Here is a 20,751-nt window from a genome sequence, read left to right as displayed (position 1 = left end):
CCACATTGTAAGACCAGCATCTTTGTGTGGTTGTCTTCAAATTGCCATTTATAAGTTTACTTGGAATAAAGTCTCGCAACTCCAATTTGGAAACCTGTTAAAATTCAACATATTTTCTCAAGTTTCTTCACAATACCTGATGGTTTTGCTTTGAAGTCTAGTAACTCTTCTCAGGTTTGTGCATTAAATCTCAGGCTTCTGATTGAAGCAGATCCTTCAGGCCAAATGCCAGGTGGCATTTTAAGCTGCATGAACTTTGTTAGATGCCGTTACGTTTCCCTTTGGGATCTTCTGTTAGCAGTTCTTTTGGAATCAGGAAACTTGTTGGTTCCAAAACCTTGTTTGACATTTTACTGCTTCACCTTTAACCAGGAATTTATCCGTTTTGGAGGCACAATGACCTCAAATTATAAACAAGTCAGACCACAGAACTCCAGCTCAAGATGTTTATTCAGAATTTACACTTAGACCAACTACTTAATACACTCTACAACTTCAGAAACTGATTAGGTCAATGAAATGCTTAATAAACTCTGGAGTAGACAAATTTAGCCTGAAGCCTTTGTTACACACACTTCTACTCCATCTTCTCTTCTGGTCATTTAGCTTTTGCCTCCCAGGGTGTGCTTGTCAAACAGGTACTCCGCCATCTTGTTGTTGTGGGCATCCATTCTGGTCAGGTTGGTGATGTAGTCACCGAACTTCTTGATGGACTCCACCTGCTCGTTCAGGTAGTGGGACTCCAGGAAATCGCACAGCTGAAACAAAATTGTTTGTTAGTTTCAAAAACATCAAGTGTGAATGAAGCAAAAATATAACTTTTAACTTACATGGGGATCAACATGATCAGTCGCCAGCTTGTGCAGATCCAGCAGAGCCTGGTTGACATTTTTCTCCAGCTCCAGAGCACACTTCATGGCTTCCAGCCCACTGCCCCACTCATCCTTCTCTGGTTTCTATAATATGGTAAACAGTTACAGTATGTAGCAGTAAATTTAATTTAAGTTGCAGTTAAAACATCACAGTGGCTGCTACGTGTCTTTTGTTAGCATTAGCTGTGCTTACCCTGACGTCCTGGAGGACGATTCGGCCTCCTCTCTTATTCTGAAAGGACAGCAGCTTCTCGGCGTGCTCCCTCTCCTCCTCGCTGTTCTCCTTGAACAAGTGAGAGAAGCCCGGCAGAGCCACGTCGTCGCGGCAGAAGTAATGAGCCTGTTGAACAAACAAGTAGTACAGTTATTGAAACACCTCGCGTCCCATTATTATCTGGCGAAGCAGCAGCTTTGGCCAAGCCGCGTTGAGTAATGACGGAGTCTGGCAAGAACAACTGCAGCCTCAGCTGAGTTACCACCGTAAGATACGGAACCGTTCCGTGTTTCTATAAATGTCCCGTAGACACACCTGTCTATCATACACACATAAACACTAAGTGTAACAATAATGGCCAAAATAAAACACAGGAAATATTATTGTCAGCCATTTTATCGTGGCCACTTTTGTAGACACACCAACCCTTATTTTCATTTCTGAAAGCTAGTAGTCAGTAGCATTTAATTTGACGAAGTGTATAATAGGTGAGGCTGCTAAATAGCTGAAGGCAGACTAATGAAGCAGAGGTAGTGCAAATAGTATCTTACCATAGAGGTGTAGGTGTAGGAGGCAAACATCTCCATGTTGACCATCCTGTTAATGGCGGCCTCGCAGTCGCGGTGGTAGTTCTGACGCACCTGGGATTGCATCTTGGTTGGTGTTTTCTTCTGTTTTAACAAAAAAAACCGAGGAAAAAATAAAGTTTTACGTCGACTACTTTAGTAGTGTTCAAGTAGAAGCAGAGTTGAGATAGCTCTGGATTCTGCTGGGTAGGAATAAATGAAGTTCCGTTCAAACACTGTTGAAGCAAGAACTCTTCGAGGCTTTGGTCTCCGTTCTGTGATAGAGGCGACGCTCCTCCGTATTTAAACAGATCTCGTGACGGATGTCAAAGTGACTCTGCAGGTGTCCGCCAATCAGCAATCTAGGATGAGACAAGCAAAATAGTGGTGTCGCTTCTGTAAGACACAGCAGGATGTAACACAATAGGGTGAACGATCAAATTTCGTTCCCTCCTTTATTAATTCGTGGAAATGGTGAACCGTGGTGTTTCTCTGTTTAACATGATGCCACCTGTGATGACAAGGTGTTTTTTAAGAATTACTTGAAGAAATAAGCTAAATATCAATTTATTCAAATTGTTAATGTGAACTATGTGTGCAGTGACTTTATAACCTTCGTTGCTTTAACACAAAAATACAACACATTTGGCCTAATTCTAAATGAATCATTATTTTAAAAATATGTTTCTGTGTTCTCTGAGTTGTCTCTTTAAAAAAGTGGCTTTTAACTACTAGCAGCCCTGGATTTCTTTCATGGTCATCAAAGTGAAGGAAGCTGTTAAAAATCCACACCAACATTTTTGACTTTACATAAAAAGAAAGAAATGTGTGACAGAAAACAATGTGTGATTTTCCTTATACTTCACAATTATGCATAACTTTGTATTGATTTCTCATTTAAAATCTCAATATAGTAGATTAAAGTTTGTGGTTAAAAAAGTAACATATAATCTTAGGCTAAATTACACCATTCTGTCTGCCTATCATCCATCCATCCAGCTGTCAGATGAACTCCGCCCAATGGGACGGAACGGGTCAGATCTTAATTAAAGTTTTCACTCCTCAAATAAGATGTAGAGGCAGAATTATCCAACTTCATGCTAAAAATAGGATCAACAACTATATGAACTCCATAGCTAATGTCTCATTTTCTGGGAGGATTACATGACATTTTTAGAAGATATATTGCAGTTTTGGATCTTCAAAGATTTGATTGCAAATACTAATTAAGATTAATAAAAGATCATTTTTTATTGTATTTTTACAAAAAATAGTCATTTTTAAAAATATATCATCGCCATTTAGTCAAATGGAGAAAAAAACTTACGTGGCTAGACGTCATCTGATGAAAGATGTATTTAGAGCTGACTTCTTATTAAACATCTAATTGAATTAACTTTAAGTTACACAACTGTAATGAAATGAACTGTCTTCAAAATGTCGTGCAGATCTTATCCACCAGATGGCGCTCTGTAATAACAAAACTCCAAAGCAACTCAGAAACGATGTTACAGAAAAATAAGCTTTATTTTACAGAAACTCATAAAATACATGTAGGAAATTAGTATTGTTAATCAAATTGTGTTTATTTTAGGTACACAGTTAGTAAAGCAGATATATTTTACATACTTAACGCTCCTGGGTCCTTTCACATTTTTGTGTTACTGTAATTTTTGGTTTTGATGAAAGAAAATATATTAAATGTGGCATGATTGTGTTGTTTGGGATATTGTATTTTATTTCCATTGTTTCTGATTTCCTTTTATCCTTACCTAAATAAAGCTCACATTCTTACACTCACATTCAAAATGTATGCAACAATTTTTGTAACTAATTCTCTGATATTAATTATTAAAATCTTTGTGTTTAAGAATTACTGTATTATAAATCTAACAATCTCCATAATTAATAGGTGGTGAGGATGACATGGGAAAACTGATGGCTTTTTAAACAATGTTAAGAATCAAGGTTACTGACAATTTTTGACATTCCAAGTTGAAATAGTTTATCACCTCAGTCCAAAGTGCATAAAGAAAATAACTTGTTTTTCATGCAAAAATGTTAAAAATCACTCAAGATTGAATAAATAGCAATTTCCACTTCAATGTATTCACTAGAATGTCTGAATGTTGCCCAGCCTTAATGGAAGTATAAGACAGGAGGTTCATACAAATCTTGACTACAGCCTTGAAAATGGATTATTGTATTTAACCATTTACTCCAGTAAATTCAGGTTTTATCCATTTAGGGAGACCAATGAATCCATCATGCATATATTGCTAGTGTAGTAGTAAAGCCAGTGCTCCCACATTTGCTATGAAACATCCAAACTCCATGCAGAAAGATCCCAGCTGGGAGTTTTACTAGTGAACAGCCTCATATGGTCAGTTCCTGGTCCACATTGTAAGACCAGCATCTTTGTGTGGTTGTCTTCAAATTGCCATTTATAAGTTTACTTGGAATAAAGTCTTGCAACTCCAATTTGAAAACCTGTTAAAATTCAACATATGTTCTCAAGTTTCTTCACAATACCTGATGGTTTTGCTTTAAAGTCTAGTAACTCTTCTCAGGTTTGTGTATTAAATCTCAGGCTTCTGATTGAAGCAGATCCTTCAGGCCAAATGCCAGGTGGCATTTTAAGCTGCATGAACTTTGTTAGATGCCGTTACGTTTCCCTTTGGGATCTTCTGTTAGCAGTTCTTTTGGAATCAGGAAACTTGTTGGTTCCAAAACCTGGTTTGACATTTTACTGCTTCACCTTTAACCAGGAATTTATCCGTTTTGGAGGCACAATGACCTCAAATTATAAACAAGTCAGACCACAGAACTCCAGCTCAAGATGTTTATTCAGAAGTTACACTTAGACCAACTACTTAATACACTCAACTCTACAACTTCAGAAACTGATTAGGTCAATGAAATGCTTAATAAACTCTGGAGTAGACAAATTTAGCCTGAAGCCTTTGTTACACACACTTCTACTCCATCTTCTCTTCTGGTCATTTAGCTTTGGCCTCCCAGGGTGTGCTTGTCAAACAGGTACTCCGCCATCTTGTTGTTGTGGGCATCCATGCGGGTCAGGTTGGTGATGTAGTCACCGAACTTCTTGATGGACTCCACCTGCTCGTTCAGGTAGTGGGACTCCAGGAAATCGCACAGCTGAAACAAAATTGTTGGTTAGTTTCAAAACCATCAAGTGTGAATGAAGCGAAAATATAACTTTTAACTTACATGGGGATCAACATGATCAGTCGCCAGCTTGTGCAGATCCAGCAGAGCCTGGTTGACATTTTTCTCCAGCTCCAGAGCACACTTCATGGCTTCCAGCCCACTGCCCCACTCATCCTTCTCTGGTTTCTGTAAAATGGTAAACAGTTAAAGCTCTTTTTTTTTAGACTTAGACTGACTTTATTGTCAATTTGCATGCACAGGGTGTATACAGAACGAAATTTCGTTGCATATGGCTCAGGACAATGTTGAGGTTACTACAGAATAAAATACAGTATAAAATATGAATATAAATTATAAAGTGCAGGACTGACAGTAAAATAGAAGTTATTTAGCTCTGTACATGTGCAAGGTATGAAGTGGAGACCAGATTTTGAGTGCAGTCCAGTTAAGAGTTCAGCAGTCTGATGGCAAGTGGGAAGAAGCTGTTTCGGAAACTGGTGGACCTGCACCGGATGCTGCAGAACCTCTTTTGCAGTATGTAGCAGTAAATTTAATTTAAGTTGTAATTCAAACATCAAAATGGCTGCTACGTGTCTTTTGTTAGCATTAGCTGTGCTTACCCTGACGTCCTGGAGGACGATTCGGCCTCCTCTCTTATTCTGAAAGGACAGCAGCTTCTCGGCGTGCTCCCTCTCCTCCTCGCTGTTCTCCTTGAACAAGTGAGAGAAGCCCGGCAGAGCCACGTCGTCGCGGCAGAAGTAATGAGCCTGTTGAACAAACAAGTAGTACAGTTATTGAAACACCTCGCGTACCATTATTATCTGGCGAAGCAGCAGCTTTGGCCAAGCCGCGTTGAGTAATGACGGAGTCTGGCAAGAACAACTGCAGCCTCAGCTGAGTTACCACCGTAAGATACGGAACCGTTCCGTGTTTCTATAAATGTCCCGTAGACACACCTGTCTATCATACACACATAAACACTAAGTGTAACAATAATGGCCAAAATAAAACACAGGAAATATTATTGTCAGCCATTTTATCGTGGCCACTTTTGTAGACACACCAACCCTTATTTTCATTTCTGAAAGCTAGTAGTCAGTAGCATTTAATTTGACGAAGTGTATAATAGGTGAGGCTGCTAAATAGCTGAAGGCAGACTAATGAAGCAGAGGTAGTGCAAATAGTATCTTACCATAGAGGTGTAGGTGTAGGAGGCAAACATCTCCATGTTGACCATCCTGTTAATGGCGGCCTCGCAGTCGCGGTGGTAGTTCTGACGCACCTGGGATTGCATCTTGGTTGGTGTTTTCTTCTGTTTTAACAAAAAAAACCGAGGAAAAAATAAAGTTTTACGTCGACTACTTTAGTAGTGTTCAAGTAGAAGCAGAGTTGAGATAGCTCTGGATTCTGCTGGGTAGGAAAAAATGAAGTTCCGTTCAAACACTGTTGAAGCAAGAACTCTTCGAGGCTTTGGTCTCCGTTCTGTGATGGAGGCGACGCTCCTCCGTATTTAAACAGATCTCGTGACAGATGTCAAAGTCACTCTGCAGGTGTCCGCCAATCAGCAATCTAGGATGAGACAAGCAAAATAGTGGTGTCGCTTCTGTAAGACACAGCAGGATGTAACACAATAGGGTGAACGATCAAATTTCGTTCCCTCCTTTATTAATTCGTGGAAATGGTGAACCGTGGTGTTTCTCTGTTTAACATGATGCCACCTGTGATGACAAGGTGTTTTTTAAGAATTACTTGAAGAAATAAGCTAAATATCAATTTATTCAAATTGTTAATGTGAACTATGTGTGCAGTGACTTTATAACCTTCGTTGCTTTAACACAAAAATACAACACATTTGGCCTAATTCTAAATGAATCATTATTTTAAAAATATGTTTCTGTGTTCTCTGAGTTGTCTCTTTAAAAAAGTGGCTTTTAACTACTAGCAGCCCTGGATTTCTTTCATGGTCATCAAAGTGAAGGAAGCTGTTAAAAATCCACACCAACATTTTTCACTTTTCATAAAAAGAAAGAAATGTGACAGAAAACAATGTGTGATTTTACTTATACTTCACAATTAGTGAAAAATACTGCAATCTTTAAACCCACCCACATTTTGAACATGTTAAACCAAAGTTTGAACAACTTAAGACTCAACAGAAAAAAAAAACAATCCGCATGGTGTAAAACCCAAGGTAACACCAGGCACAAGGCAGGCAGGACCGACACCACTTCCCCTGCACCGCCTGATAAGATCCGGTTCATTGTTTAGCACAAAGTACTTTCTCTAGACACTGTGGGTAAAGTTTGGACACCACACATTCAAAATGGCGACCTAAATCCCAAAGATGGTTCGGGGTTCCATAGACTTTGGTCAGCGTGTCTGCCTCGTCATCGTACTGGTAGAGGAAGTTCTTGCGGCTGGTGCGAAACACATGGTCCTCCACCATGACCTGCGTGTCACGTACGAACAGGTGCAGCTTTCCCTGCAGCAGCAGGGCCTTGATATACGGGCTTGTATATCGCATCGGTTTGTATTGATTTATCATTTAAATATCAATAAAATAGAATAAAGTTTATGGTTAAAAAAGTAACATATAATCTTAGGCTAAATTACACCATTCTGTCTGCCTATCATCCATCCATCCAGCTGTCAGATGAACTCCGCCCAATGGGACGGAACGGGTCAGATCTTAATTAAAGTTTTCACTCCTCAAATAAGATGTAGAGGCAGAATTATCCAACTTCATGCTAAAAATAGGATCAACAACTATATGAACTCCATAGCTAATGTCTCATTTTCTGGGAGGATTACATGACATTTTTAGAAGATATATTGCAGTTTTGGATCTTCAAAGATTTGATTGCAAATACTAATTAAGATTAATGGAAGATCATTCTTTATTTTATTTTGACCAAAAAATAGCTATTTTTAAAAATATATCATCGCTACTTAGTCAAGTGAAGAAAAAAACGTTATTTGATGAAAGATGTATTTAGAGCTGACTTCTTATTAAACATCTAATTGAATTAACTTTAAGTTACACAACTGTAATGAAATGAACTGTCTTCAAAATATCGTGCAGATCTTTTCCACCAGATGGCGCTCTGTAATAACAAAACTCCAAAGAAACTCAGAAACGATGTTACAGAAAATTAAGCTTTATTTTACAGAAATTCATAAAACCATGCAGGAAATTAGTATTGTTAATCAAATTGTGTTTATTTTAGGTACACAGTTAGTAAAGCAGATATATTTTACATACTTAACGCTCCTGGGTCCTTTCATATTTTTGTGTTACTGTAATTTTTGGTTTTGATGAAAGAAAATATATTAAATGTGGCATGATTGTGTTGTTTAGGATATTGTATTTTATTTCCATTGTTTCTGATTTCCTTTTATCCTTACCTAAATAAAGCTCACATTCTTACACTCACATTCAAAATGTATGCAACAATTTTTGTAACTAATTCTCTGATATTAATTATTAAAATCTTTGTGTTTAAGAATTACTGTATTATAAATCTAACAATCTCCATAATTTCCCATAATTAATAGGTGGTGAGGATGACATGGGAAAACTGATGGCTTTTTAAACAATGTTAAGAATCAAGGTTACTGACAATTTTTGACATTCCAAGTTGAAATAGTTTATCACCTCAGTCCAAAGTGCATAAAGAAAATAACTTGTTTTTCATGCAAAAATGTTAAAAATCACTCAAGATTGAATAAATAGCAATTTCCACTTCAATGTATTCACTAGAATGTCTGAATGTTGCCCAGCCTTAATGGAAGTGTAAGACAGGAGGTTCATACAAATCTTGACTACAGCCTTGAAAATGGATTATTGTATTTAACCATTTACTCCAGTAAATTCAGGTTTTATCCATTTAGGGAGACCAATGAATCCATCATGCATATATTGCTAGTGTAGTAGTAAAGCCAGTGCTCCCACATTTGCTATGAAACATCCAAACTCCATGCAGAAAGATCCCAGCTGGGAGTTTTACTAGTGAACAGCCTCATATGGTCAGTTCCTGGTCCACATTGTAAGACCAGCATCTTTGTGTGGTTGTCTTCAAATTGCCATTTATAAGTTTACTTGGAATAAAGTCTTGCAACTCCAATTTGGAAACCTGTTAAAATTCAACATATTTTCTCAAGTTTCTTCACAATACCTGATGGTTTTGCTTTAAAGTCTAGTAACTCTTCTCAGGTTTGTGTATTAAATCTCAGGCTTCTGATTGAAGCAGATCCTTCAGGCCAAATGCCAGGTGGCATTTTAAGCTGCATGAACTTTGTTAGATGCCGTTACGTTTCCCTTTGGGATCTTCTGTTAGCAGTTCTTTTGGAATCAGGAAACTTGTTGGTTCCAAAACCTGGTTTGACATTTTACTGCTTCACCTTTAACCAGGAATTTATCCGTTTTGGAGGCACAATGACCTCAAATTATAAACAAGTCAGACCACAGAACTCCAGCTCAAGATGTTTATTCAGAAGTTACACTTAGACCAACTACTTAATACACTCAACTCTACAACTTCAGAAACTGATTAGGTCAATGAAATGCTTAATAAACTCTGGAGTAGACAAATTTAGCCTGAAGCCTTTGTTACACACACTTCTACTCCATCTTCTCTTCTGGTCATTTAGCTTTTGCCTCCCAGGGTGTGCTTGTCAAACAGGTACTCCGCCATCTTGTTGTTGTGGGCATCCATGCGGGTCAGGTTGGTGATGTGGTCACCGAACTTCTTGATGGACTCCACCTGCTCGTTCAGGTAGTGGGACTCCAGGAAATCGCACAGCTGAAACAAAATTGTTGGTTAGTTTCAAAACCATCAAGTGTCAATGAAGCAAAAATATAACTTTTAACTTACATGGGGATCAACATGATCAGTCGCCAGCTTGTGCAGATCCAGCAGAGCCTGGTTGACATTTTTCTCCAGCTCCAGAGCACACTTCATGGCTTCCAGCCCACTGCCCCACTCATCCTTCTCTGGTTTCTATAATATGGTAAACAGTTACAGTATGTAGCAGTAAATTTAATTTAAGTTGCAGTTAAAACATCACAGTGGCTGCTACGTGTCTTTTGTTAGCATTAGCTGTGCTTACCCTGACGTCCTGGAGGACGATTCGGCCTCCTCTCTTATTCTGAAAGGACAGCAGCTTCTCGGCGTGCTCCCTCTCCTCCTCGCTGTTCTCCTTGAACAAGTGAGAGAAGCCCGGCAGAGCCACGTCGTCGCGGCAGAAGTAATGAGCCTGTTGAACAAACAAGTAGTACAGTTATTGAAACACCTCGCGTCCCATTATTATCTGGCGAAGCAGCAGCTTTGGCCAAGCCGCGTTGAGTAATGACGGAGTCTGGCAAGAACAACTGCAGCCTCAGCTGAGTTACCACCGTAAGATACGGAACCGTTCCGTGTTTCTATAAATGTCCCGTAGACACACCTGTCTATCATACACACATAAACACTAAGTGTAACAATAATGGCCAAAATAAAACACAGGAAATATTATTGTCAGCCATTTTATCGTGGCCACTTTTGTAGACACACCAACCCTTATTTTCATTTCTGAAAGCTAGTAGTCAGTAGCATTTAATTTGACGAAGTGTATAATAGGTGAGGCTGCTAAATAGCTGAAGGCAGACTAATGAAGCAGAGGTAGTGCAAATAGTATCTTACCATAGAGGTGTAGGTGTAGGAGGCAAACATCTCCATGTTGACCATCCTGTTAATGGCGGCCTCGCAGTCGCGGTGGTAGTTCTGACGCACCTGGGATTGCATCTTGGTTGGTGTTTTCTTCTGTTTTAACAAAAAAAACCGAGGAAAAAATAAAGTTTTACGTCGACTACTTTAGTAGTGTTCAAGTAGAAGCAGAGTTGAGATAGCTCTGGATTCTGCTGGGTAGGAATAAATGAAGTTCCGTTCAAACACTGTTGAAGCAAGAACTCTTCGAGGCTTTGGTCTCCGTTCTGTGATAGAGGCGACGCTCCTCCGTATTTAAACAGATCTCGTGACGGATGTCAAAGTGACTCTGCAGGTGTCCGCCAATCAGCAATCTAGGATGAGACAAGCAAAATAGTGGTGTCGCTTCTGTAAGACACAGCAGGATGTAACACAATAGGGTGAACGATCAAATTTCGTTCCCTCCTTTATTAATTCGTGGAAATGGTGAACCGTGGTGTTTCTCTGTTTAACATGATGCCACCTGTGATGACAAGGTGTTTTTTAAGAATTACTTGAAGAAATAAGCTAAATATCAATTTATTCAAATTGTTAATGTGAACTATGTGTGCAGTGACTTTATAACCTTCGTTGCTTTAACACAAAAATACAACACATTTGGCCTAATTCTAAATGAATCATTATTTTAAAAATATGTTTCTGTGTTCTCTGAGTTGTCTCTTTAAAAAAGTGGCTTTTAACTACTAGCAGCCCTGGATTTCTTTCATGGTCATCAAAGTGAAGGAAGCTGTTAAAAATCCACACCAACATTTTTGACTTTACATAAAAAGAAAGAAATGTGTGACAGAAAACAATGTGTGATTTTCCTTATACTTCACAATTATGCATAACTTTGTATTGATTTCTCATTTAAAATCTCAATATAGTAGATTAAAGTTTGTGGTTAAAAAAGTAACATATAATCTTAGGCTAAATTACACCATTCTGTCTGCCTATCATCCATCCATCCAGCTGTCAGATGAACTCCGCCCAATGGGACGGAACGGGTCAGATCTTAATTAAAGTTTTCACTCCTCAAATAAGATGTAGAGGCAGAATTATCCAACTTCATGCTAAAAATAGGATCAACAACTATATGAACTCCATAGCTAATGTCTCATTTTCTGGGAGGATTACATGACATTTTTAGAAGATATATTGCAGTTTTGGATCTTCAAAGATTTGATTGCAAATACTAATTAAGATTAATAAAAGATCATTTTTTATTGTATTTTTACAAAAAATAGTCATTTTTAAAAATATATCATCGCCATTTAGTCAAATGGAGAAAAAAACTTACGTGGCTAGACGTCATCTGATGAAAGATGTATTTAGAGCTGACTTCTTATTAAACATCTAATTGAATTAACTTTAAGTTACACAACTGTAATGAAATGAACTGTCTTCAAAATGTCGTGCAGATCTTATCCACCAGATGGCGCTCTGTAATAACAAAACTCCAAAGCAACTCAGAAACGATGTTACAGAAAAATAAGCTTTATTTTACAGAAACTCATAAAATACATGTAGGAAATTAGTATTGTTAATCAAATTGTGTTTATTTTAGGTACACAGTTAGTAAAGCAGATATATTTTACATACTTAACGCTCCTGGGTCCTTTCACATTTTTGTGTTACTGTAATTTTTGGTTTTGATGAAAGAAAATATATTAAATGTGGCATGATTGTGTTGTTTGGGATATTGTATTTTATTTCCATTGTTTCTGATTTCCTTTTATCCTTACCTAAATAAAGCTCACATTCTTACACTCACATTCAAAATGTATGCAACAATTTTTGTAACTAATTCTCTGATATTAATTATTAAAATCTTTGTGTTTAAGAATTACTGTATTATAAATCTAACAATCTCCATAATTAATAGGTGGTGAGGATGACATGGGAAAACTGATGGCTTTTTAAACAATGTTAAGAATCAAGGTTACTGACAATTTTTGACATTCCAAGTTGAAATAGTTTATCACCTCAGTCCAAAGTGCATAAAGAAAATAACTTGTTTTTCATGCAAAAATGTTAAAAATCACTCAAGATTGAATAAATAGCAATTTCCACTTCAATGTATTCACTAGAATGTCTGAATGTTGCCCAGCCTTAATGGAAGTGTAAGACAGGAGGTTCATACAAATCTTGACTACAGCCTTGAAAATGGATTATTGTATTTAACCATTTACTCCAGTAAATTCAGGTTTTATCCATTTAGGGAGACCAATGAATCCATCATGCATATATTGCTAGTGTAGTAGTAAAGCCAGTGCTCCCACATTTGCTATGAAACATCCAAACTCCATGCAGAAAGATCCCAGCTGGGAGTTTTACTAGTGAACAGCCTCATATGGTCAGTTCCTGGTCCACATTGTAAGACCAGCATCTTTGTGTGGTTGTCTTCAAATTGCCATTTATAAGTTTACTTGGAATAAAGTCTTGCAACTCCAATTTGAAAACCTGTTAAAATTCAACATATGTTCTCAAGTTTCTTCACAATACCTGATGGTTTTGCTTTAAAGTCTAGTAACTCTTCTCAGGTTTGTGTATTAAATCTCAGGCTTCTGATTGAAGCAGATCCTTCAGGCCAAATGCCAGGTGGCATTTTAAGCTGCATGAACTTTGTTAGATGCCGTTACGTTTCCCTTTGGGATCTTCTGTTAGCAGTTCTTTTGGAATCAGGAAACTTGTTGGTTCCAAAACCTGGTTTGACATTTTACTGCTTCACCTTTAACCAGGAATTTATCCGTTTTGGAGGCACAATGACCTCAAATTATAAACAAGTCAGACCACAGAACTCCAGCTCAAGATGTTTATTCAGAAGTTACACTTAGACCAACTACTTAATACACTCAACTCTACAACTTCAGAAACTGATTAGGTCAATGAAATGCTTAATAAACTCTGGAGTAGACAAATTTAGCCTGAAGCCTTTGTTACACACACTTCTACTCCATCTTCTCTTCTGGTCATTTAGCTTTGGCCTCCCAGGGTGTGCTTGTCAAACAGGTACTCCGCCATCTTGTTGTTGTGGGCATCCATGCGGGTCAGGTTGGTGATGTAGTCACCGAACTTCTTGATGGACTCCACCTGCTCGTTCAGGTAGTGGGACTCCAGGAAATCGCACAGCTGAAACAAAATTGTTGGTTAGTTTCAAAACCATCAAGTGTGAATGAAGCGAAAATATAACTTTTAACTTACATGGGGATCAACATGATCAGTCGCCAGCTTGTGCAGATCCAGCAGAGCCTGGTTGACATTTTTCTCCAGCTCCAGAGCACACTTCATGGCTTCCAGCCCACTGCCCCACTCATCCTTCTCTGGTTTCTGTAAAATGGTAAACAGTTAAAGCTCTTTTTTTTTAGACTTAGACTGACTTTATTGTCAATTTGCATGCACAGGGTGTATACAGAACGAAATTTCGTTGCATATGGCTCAGGACAATGTTGAGGTTACTACAGAATAAAATACAGTATAAAATATGAATATAAATTATAAAGTGCAGGACTGACAGTAAAATAGAAGTTATTTAGCTCTGTACATGTGCAAGGTATGAAGTGGAGACCAGATTTTGAGTGCAGTCCAGTTAAGAGTTCAGCAGTCTGATGGCAAGTGGGAAGAAGCTGTTTCGGAAACTGGTGGACCTGCACCGGATGCTGCAGAACCTCTTTTGCAGTATGTAGCAGTAAATTTAATTTAAGTTGTAATTCAAACATCAAAATGGCTGCTACGTGTCTTTTGTTAGCATTAGCTGTGCTTACCCTGACGTCCTGGAGGACGATTCGGCCTCCTCTCTTATTCTGAAAGGACAGCAGCTTCTCGGCGTGCTCCCTCTCCTCCTCGCTGTTCTCCTTGAACAAGTGAGAGAAGCCCGGCAGAGCCACGTCGTCGCGGCAGAAGTAATGAGCCTGTTGAACAAACAAGTAGTACAGTTATTGAAACACCTCGCGTACCATTATTATCTGGCGAAGCAGCAGCTTTGGCCAAGCCGCGTTGAGTAATGACGGAGTCTGGCAAGAACAACTGCAGCCTCAGCTGAGTTACCACCGTAAGATACGGAACCGTTCCGTGTTTCTATAAATGTCCCGTAGACACACCTGTCTATCATACACACATAAACACTAAGTGTAACAATAATGGCCAAAATAAAACACAGGAAATATTATTGTCAGCCATTTTATCGTGGCCACTTTTGTAGACACACCAACCCTTATTTTCATTTCTGAAAGCTAGTAGTCAGTAGCATTTAATTTGACGAAGTGTATAATAGGTGAGGCTGCTAAATAGCTGAAGGCAGACTAATGAAGCAGAGGTAGTGCAAATAGTATCTTACCATAGAGGTGTAGGTGTAGGAGGCAAACATCTCCATGTTGACCATCCTGTTAATGGCGGCCTCGCAGTCGCGGTGGTAGTTCTGACGCACCTGGGATTGCATCTTGGTTGGTGTTTTCTTCTGTTTTAACAAAAAAAACCGAGGAAAAAATAAAGTTTTACGTCGACTACTTTAGTAGTGTTCAAGTAGAAGCAGAGTTGAGATAGCTCTGGATTCTGCTGGGTAGGAAAAAATGAAGTTCCGTTCAAACACTGTTGAAGCAAGAACTCTTCGAGGCTTTGGTCTCCGTTCTGTGATGGAGGCGACGCTCCTCCGTATTTAAACAGATCTCGTGACAGATGTCAAAGTCACTCTGCAGGTGTCCGCCAATCAGCAATCTAGGATGAGACAAGCAAAATAGTGGTGTCGCTTCTGTAAGACACAGCAGGATGTAACACAATAGGGTGAACGATCAAATTTCGTTCCCTCCTTTATTAATTCGTGGAAATGGTGAACCGTGGTGTTTCTCTGTTTAACATGATGCCACCTGTGATGACAAGGTGTTTTTTAAGAATTACTTGAAGAAATAAGCTAAATATCAATTTATTCAAATTGTTAATGTGAACTATGTGTGCAGTGACTTTATAACCTTCGTTGCTTTAACACAAAAATACAACACATTTGGCCTAATTCTAAATGAATCATTATTTTAAAAATATGTTTCTGTGTTCTCTGAGTTGTCTCTTTAAAAAAGTGGCTTTTAACTACTAGCAGCCCTGGATTTCTTTCATGGTCATCAAAGTGAAGGAAGCTGTTAAAAATCCACACCAACATTTTTCACTTTTCATAAAAAGAAAGAAATGTGACAGAAAACAATGTGTGATTTTACTTATACTTCACAATTAGTGAAAAATACTGCAATCTTTAAACCCACCCACATTTTGAACATGTTAAACCAAAGTTTGAACAACTTAAGACTCAACAGAAAAAAAAAACAATCCGCATGGTGTAAAACCCAAGGTAACACCAGGCACAAGGCAGGCAGGACCGACACCACTTCCCCTGCACCGCCTGATAAGATCCGGTTCATTGTTTAGCACAAAGTACTTTCTCTAGACACTGTGGGTAAAGTTTGGACACCACACATTCAAAATGGCGACCTAAATCCCAAAGATGGTTCGGGGTTCCATAGACTTTGGTCAGCGTGTCTGCCTCGTCATCGTACTGGTAGAGGAAGTTCTTGCGGCTGGTGCGAAACACATGGTCCTCCACCATGACCTGCGTGTCACGTACGAACAGGTGCAGCTTTCCCTGCAGCAGCAGGGCCTTGATATACGGGCTTGTATATCGCATCGGTTTGTATTGATTTATCATTTAAATATCAATAAAATAGAATAAAGTTTATGGTTAAAAAAGTAACATATAATCTTAGGCTAAATTACACCATTCTGTCTGCCTATCATCCATCCATCCAGCTGTCAGATGAACTCCGCCCAATGGGACGGAACGGGTCAGATCTTAATTAAAGTTTTCACTCCTCAAATAAGATGTAGAGGCAGAATTATCCAACTTCATGCTAAAAATAGGATCAACAACTATATGAACTCCATAGCTAATGTCTCATTTTCTGGGAGGATTACATGACATTTTTAGAAGATATATTGCAGTTTTGGATCTTCAAAGATTTGATTGCAAATACTAATTAAGATTAATGGAAGATCATTCTTTATTTTATTTTGACCAAAAAATAGCTATTTTTAAAAATATATCATCGCTACTTAGTCAAGTGAAGAAAAAAACGTTATTTGATGAAAGATGTATTTAGAGCTGACTTCTTATTAAACATCTAATTGAATTAACTTTAAGTTACACAACTGTAATGAAATGAACTGTCTTCAAAATATCGTGCAGATCTTTTCCACCAGATGGCGCTCTGTAATAACAAAACTCCAAAGAAACTCAGAAACGATGTTACAGAAAATTAAGCTTTATTTTACAGAAATTCATAAAACCATGCAGGAAATTAGTATTGTTAATCAAATTGTGTTTATTTTAGGTACACAGTTAGTAAAGCAGATATATTTTACATACTTAACGCTCCTGGGTCCTTTCATATTTTTGTGTTACTGTAATTTTTGGTTTTGATGAAAGAAAATATATTAAATGTGGCATGATTGTGTTGTTTAGGATATTGTATTTTATTTCCATTGTTTCTGATTTCCTTTTATCCTTACCTAAATAAAGCTCACATTCTTACACTCACATTCAAAATGTATGCAACAATTTTTGTAACTAATTCTCTGATATTAATTATTAAAATCTTTGTGTTTAAGAATTACTGTATTATAAATCTAACAATCTCCATAATTTCCCATAATTAATAGGTGGTGAGGATGACATGGGAAAACTGATGGCTTTTTAAACAATGTTAAGAATCAAGGTTACTGACAATTTTTGACATTCCAAGTTGAAATAGTTTATCACCTCAGTCCAAAGTGCATAAAGAAAATAACTTGTTTTTCATGCAAAAATGTTAAAAATCACTCAAGATTGAATAAATAGCAATTTCCACTTCAATGTATTCACTAGAATGTCTGAATGTTGCCCAGCCTTAATGGAAGTGTAAGACAGGAGGTTCATACAAATCTTGACTACAGCCTTGAAAATGGATTATTGTATTTAACCATTTACTCCAGTAAATTCAGGTTTTATCCATTTAGGGAGACCAATGAATCCATCATGCATATATTGCTAGTGTAGTAGTAAAGCCAGTGCTCCCACATTTGCTATGAAACATCCAAACTCCATGCAGAAAGATCCCAGCTGGGAGTTTTACTAGTGAACAGCCTCATATGGTCAGTTCCTGGTCCACATTGTAAGACCAGCATCTTTGTGTGGTTGTCTTCAAATTGCCATTTATAAGTTTACTTGGAATAAAGTCTTGCAACTCCAATTTGGAAACCTGTTAAAATTCAACATATTTTCTCAAGTTTCTTCACAATACCTGATGGTTTTGCTTTAAAGTCTAGTAACTCTTCTCAGGTTTGTGTATTAAATCTCAGGCTTCTGATTGAAGCAGATCCTTCAGGCCAAATGCCAGGTGGCATTTTAAGCTGCATGAACTTTGTTAGATGCCGTTACGTTTCCCTTTGGGATCTTCTGTTAGCAGTTCTTTTGGAATCAGGAAACTTGTTGGTTCCAAAACCTGGTTTGACATTTTACTGCTTCACCTTTAACCAGGAATTTATCCGTTTTGGAGGCACAATGACCTCAAATTATAAACAAGTCAGACCACAGAACTCCAGCTCAAGATGTTTATTCAGAAGTTACACTTAGACCAACTACTTAATACTCTCAACTCTACAACTTCAGAAACTGATTAGGTCAATGAAATGCTTAATAAACTCTGGAGTAGACAAATTTAGCCTGAAGCCTTTGTTACACACACTTCTACTCCATCTTCTCTTCTGGTCATTTAGCTTTTGCCTCCCAGGGTGTGCTTGTCAAACAGGTACTCCGCCATCTTGTTGTTGTGGGCATCCATGCGGGTCAGGTTGGTGATGTGGTCACCGAACTTCTTGATGGACTCCACCTGCTCGTTCAGGTAGTGGGACTCCAGGAAATCGCACAGCTGAAACAAAATTGTTGGTTAGTTTCAAAACCATCAAGTGTCAATGAAGCAAAAATATAACTTTTAACTTACATGGGGATCAACATGATCAGTCGCCAGCTTGTGCAGATCCAGCAGAGCCTGGTTGACATTTTTCTCCAGCTCCAGAGCACACTTCATGGCTTCCAGCCCACTGCCCCACTCATCCTTCTCTGGTTTCTATAATATGGTAAACAGTTACAGTATGTAGCAGTAAATTTAATTTAAGTTGCAGTTAAAACATCACAGTGGCTGCTACGTGTCTTTTGTTAGCATTAGCTGTGCTTACCCTGACGTCCTGGAGGACGATTCGGCCTCCTCTCTTATTCTGAAAGGACAGCAGCTTCTCGGCGTGCTCCCTCTCCTCCTCGCTGTTCTCCTTGAACAAGTGAGAGAAGCCCGGCAGAGCCACGTCGTCGCGGCAGAAGTAATGAGCCTGTTGAACAAACAAGTAGTACAGTTATTGAAACACCTCGCGTCCCATTATTATCTGGCGAAGCAGCAGCTTTGGCCAAGCCGCGTTGAGTAATGACGGAGTCTGGCAAGAACAACTGCAGCCTCAGCTGAGTTACCACCGTAAGATACGGAACCGTTCCGTGTTTCTATAAATGTCCCGTAGACACACCTGTCTATCATACACACATAAACACTAAGTGTAACAATAATGGCCAAAATAAAACACAGGAAATATTATTGTCAGCCATTTTATCGTGGCCACTTTTGTAGACACACCAACCCTTATTTTCATTTCTGAAAGCTAGTAGTCAGTAGCATTTAATTTGACGAAGTGTATAATAGGTGAGGCTGCTAAATAGCTGAAGGCAGACTAATGAAGCAGAGGTAGTGCAAATAGTATCTTACCATAGAGGTGTAGGTGTAGGAGGCAAACATCTCCATGTTGACCATCCTGTTAATGGCGGCCTCGCAGTCGCGGTGGTAGTTCTGACGCACCTGGGATTGCATCTTGGTTGGTGTTTTCTTCTGTTTTAACAAAAAAAACCGAGGAAAAAATAAAGTTTTACGTCGACTACTTTAGTAGTGTTCAAGTAGAAGCAGAGTTGAGATAGCTCTGGATTCTGCTGGGTAGGAATAAATGAAGTTCCGTTCAAACACTGTTGAAGCAAGAACTCTTCGAGGCTTTGGTCTCCGTTCTGTGATAGAGGCGACGCTCCTCCGTATTTAAACAGATCTCGTGACGGATGTCAAAGTGACTCTGCAGGTGTCCGCCAATCAGCAATCTAGGATGAGACAAGCAAAATAGTGGTGTCGCTTCTGTAAGACACAGCAGGATGTAACACAATAGGGTGAACGATCAAATTTCGTTCCCTCCTTTATTAATTCGTGGAAATGGTGAACCGTGGTGTTTCTCTGTTTAACATGATGCCACCTGTGATGACAAGGTGTTTTTTAAGAATTACTTGAAGAAATAAGCTAAATATCAATTTATTCAAATTGTTAATGTGAACTATGTGTGCAGTGACTTTATAACCTTCGTTGCTTTAACACAAAAATACAACACATTTGGCCTAATTCTAAATGAATCATTATTTTAAAAATATGTTTCTGTGTTCTCTGAGTTGTCTCTTTAAAAAAGTGGCTTTTAACTACTAGCAGCCCTGGATTTCTTTCATGGTCATCAAAGTGAAGGAAGCTGTTAAAAATCCACACCAACATTTTTGACTTTACATAAAAAGAAAGAAATGTGTGACAGAAAACAATGTGTGATTTTCCTTATACTTCACAATTATGCATAACTTTGTATTGATTTCTCATTTAAAATCTCAATATAGTAGATTAAAGTTTGTGGTTAAAAAAGTAACATATAATCTTAGGCTAAATTACACCATTCTGTCTGCCTATCATCCATCCATCCAGCTGTCAGATGAACTCCGCCCAATGGGACGGAACGGGTCAGATCTTAATTAAAGTTTTCACTCCTCAAATAAGATGTAGAGGCAGAATTATCCAACTTCATGCTAAAAATAGGATCAACAACTATATGAACTCCATAGCTAATGTCTCATTTTCTGGGAGGATTACATGACATTTTTAGAAGATATATTGCAGTTTTGGATCTTCAAAGATTTGATTGCAAATACTAATTAAGATTAATAAAAGATCATTTTTTATTGTATTTTTACAAAAAATAGTCATTTTTAAAAATATATCATCGCCATTTAGTCAAATGGAGAAAAAAACTTACGTGGCTAGACGTCATCTGATGAAAGATGTATTTAGAGC

General features: G+C 38.2%; 5 protein-coding genes across 5 annotated transcripts; all 5 read right to left on the bottom strand.

Annotated features, from left to right (window-relative positions):
- Nucleotides 1-432: 432 nt before the first annotated feature.
- Nucleotides 433-1,935, bottom strand: LOC111611563 (ferritin, middle subunit-like). Its single transcript, XM_023348479.1, has 4 exons — nucleotides 1,638-1,935; nucleotides 1,066-1,212; nucleotides 831-956; nucleotides 433-758 (listed from the first exon to the last, which is right to left on the bottom strand). Exons 1-4 carry the CDS (start codon nucleotides 1,737-1,739, stop codon nucleotides 603-605), a joined length of 531 nt encoding a protein of 176 aa, XP_023204247.1. The 5' UTR covers nucleotides 1,740-1,935; the 3' UTR covers nucleotides 433-602.
- A 2,545-nt stretch (nucleotides 1,936-4,480) lies between these two features.
- LOC111611571 (ferritin, middle subunit-like) lies at nucleotides 4,481-6,304 on the bottom strand. The gene is made up of 4 exons (XM_023348518.1): nucleotides 6,016-6,304; nucleotides 5,444-5,590; nucleotides 4,884-5,009; nucleotides 4,481-4,811 (listed from the first exon to the last, which is right to left on the bottom strand). The coding sequence occupies exons 1-4, from the start codon at nucleotides 6,115-6,117 to the stop codon at nucleotides 4,656-4,658; spliced, it is 531 nt and encodes a 176-aa protein (XP_023204286.1). The 5' UTR covers nucleotides 6,118-6,304; the 3' UTR covers nucleotides 4,481-4,655.
- Nucleotides 6,305-9,294: 2,990 nt separating this feature from the next.
- Nucleotides 9,295-10,800, bottom strand: LOC111611560 (ferritin, middle subunit-like). Its single transcript, XM_023348462.1, has 4 exons — nucleotides 10,505-10,800; nucleotides 9,933-10,079; nucleotides 9,698-9,823; nucleotides 9,295-9,625 (listed from the first exon to the last, which is right to left on the bottom strand). The coding sequence occupies exons 1-4, from the start codon at nucleotides 10,604-10,606 to the stop codon at nucleotides 9,470-9,472; spliced, it is 531 nt and encodes a 176-aa protein (XP_023204230.1). The 5' UTR covers nucleotides 10,607-10,800; the 3' UTR covers nucleotides 9,295-9,469.
- Nucleotides 10,801-13,347: 2,547 nt separating this feature from the next.
- On the bottom strand, nucleotides 13,348-15,171 carry LOC102216901 (ferritin, middle subunit-like). The gene is made up of 4 exons (XM_023348519.1): nucleotides 14,883-15,171; nucleotides 14,311-14,457; nucleotides 13,751-13,876; nucleotides 13,348-13,678 (listed from the first exon to the last, which is right to left on the bottom strand). The coding sequence occupies exons 1-4, from the start codon at nucleotides 14,982-14,984 to the stop codon at nucleotides 13,523-13,525; spliced, it is 531 nt and encodes a 176-aa protein (XP_023204287.1). The 5' UTR covers nucleotides 14,985-15,171; the 3' UTR covers nucleotides 13,348-13,522.
- Nucleotides 15,172-18,161: 2,990 nt separating this feature from the next.
- LOC102231828 (ferritin, middle subunit-like) lies at nucleotides 18,162-19,667 on the bottom strand. The gene is made up of 4 exons (XM_023349269.1): nucleotides 19,372-19,667; nucleotides 18,800-18,946; nucleotides 18,565-18,690; nucleotides 18,162-18,492 (listed from the first exon to the last, which is right to left on the bottom strand). The coding sequence occupies exons 1-4, from the start codon at nucleotides 19,471-19,473 to the stop codon at nucleotides 18,337-18,339; spliced, it is 531 nt and encodes a 176-aa protein (XP_023205037.1). The 5' UTR covers nucleotides 19,474-19,667; the 3' UTR covers nucleotides 18,162-18,336.
- Nucleotides 19,668-20,751: the final 1,084 nt, after the last annotated feature.

The sequence above is a fragment of the Xiphophorus maculatus genome, chromosome 16, assembly GCF_002775205.1.
Source record: "Xiphophorus maculatus strain JP 163 A chromosome 16, X_maculatus-5.0-male, whole genome shotgun sequence".
Taxonomy (NCBI): Eukaryota; Metazoa; Chordata; class Actinopteri; order Cyprinodontiformes; family Poeciliidae; genus Xiphophorus; species Xiphophorus maculatus.
Note: the sequence above shows the minus strand (reverse complement) of the source record. Positions and strands in the feature narration are given on the sequence as shown.

What these genes read in the sequence shown, in the direction of transcription:
- LOC102231828 (XM_023349269.1), bottom strand. Translation starts at nt 19,473, where the DNA reads ATGCAATCCCAGGTGCGTCAGAACTACCACCGCGACTGCGAGGCCGCC. An exon ending in CCTACACCTACACCTCTATG is followed by an intron (nt 18,947 to 19,371) that starts GTAAGATACTAT and finishes TTTGTTCAACAG; the next exon opens with GCTCATTACTTCTGCCGCGA. An exon ending in CTGATCATGTTGATCCCCAT is followed by an intron (nt 18,493 to 18,564) that starts GTAAGTTAAAAG and finishes ATTTTGTTTCAG; the next exon opens with CTGTGCGATTTCCTGGAGTC.
- LOC111611560 (XM_023348462.1), bottom strand. Translation starts at nt 10,606, where the DNA reads ATGCAATCCCAGGTGCGTCAGAACTACCACCGCGACTGCGAGGCCGCC. An exon ending in CCTACACCTACACCTCTATG is followed by an intron (nt 10,080 to 10,504) that starts GTAAGATACTAT and finishes TTTGTTCAACAG; the next exon opens with GCTCATTACTTCTGCCGCGA. An exon ending in TCGTCCTCCAGGACGTCAGG is followed by an intron (nt 9,824 to 9,932) that starts GTAAGCACAGCT and finishes ACCATATTATAG; the next exon opens with AAACCAGAGAAGGATGAGTG.
- LOC102216901 (XM_023348519.1), bottom strand. Translation starts at nt 14,984, where the DNA reads ATGCAATCCCAGGTGCGTCAGAACTACCACCGCGACTGCGAGGCCGCC. An exon ending in CCTACACCTACACCTCTATG is followed by an intron (nt 14,458 to 14,882) that starts GTAAGATACTAT and finishes TTTGTTCAACAG; the next exon opens with GCTCATTACTTCTGCCGCGA. An exon ending in TCGTCCTCCAGGACGTCAGG is followed by an intron (nt 13,877 to 14,310) that starts GTAAGCACAGCT and finishes ACCATTTTACAG; the next exon opens with AAACCAGAGAAGGATGAGTG.
- LOC111611571 (XM_023348518.1), bottom strand. Translation starts at nt 6,117, where the DNA reads ATGCAATCCCAGGTGCGTCAGAACTACCACCGCGACTGCGAGGCCGCC. An exon ending in CCTACACCTACACCTCTATG is followed by an intron (nt 5,591 to 6,015) that starts GTAAGATACTAT and finishes TTTGTTCAACAG; the next exon opens with GCTCATTACTTCTGCCGCGA. An exon ending in TCGTCCTCCAGGACGTCAGG is followed by an intron (nt 5,010 to 5,443) that starts GTAAGCACAGCT and finishes ACCATTTTACAG; the next exon opens with AAACCAGAGAAGGATGAGTG.
- LOC111611563 (XM_023348479.1), bottom strand. Translation starts at nt 1,739, where the DNA reads ATGCAATCCCAGGTGCGTCAGAACTACCACCGCGACTGCGAGGCCGCC. An exon ending in CCTACACCTACACCTCTATG is followed by an intron (nt 1,213 to 1,637) that starts GTAAGATACTAT and finishes TTTGTTCAACAG; the next exon opens with GCTCATTACTTCTGCCGCGA. An exon ending in CTGATCATGTTGATCCCCAT is followed by an intron (nt 759 to 830) that starts GTAAGTTAAAAG and finishes ATTTTGTTTCAG; the next exon opens with CTGTGCGATTTCCTGGAGTC.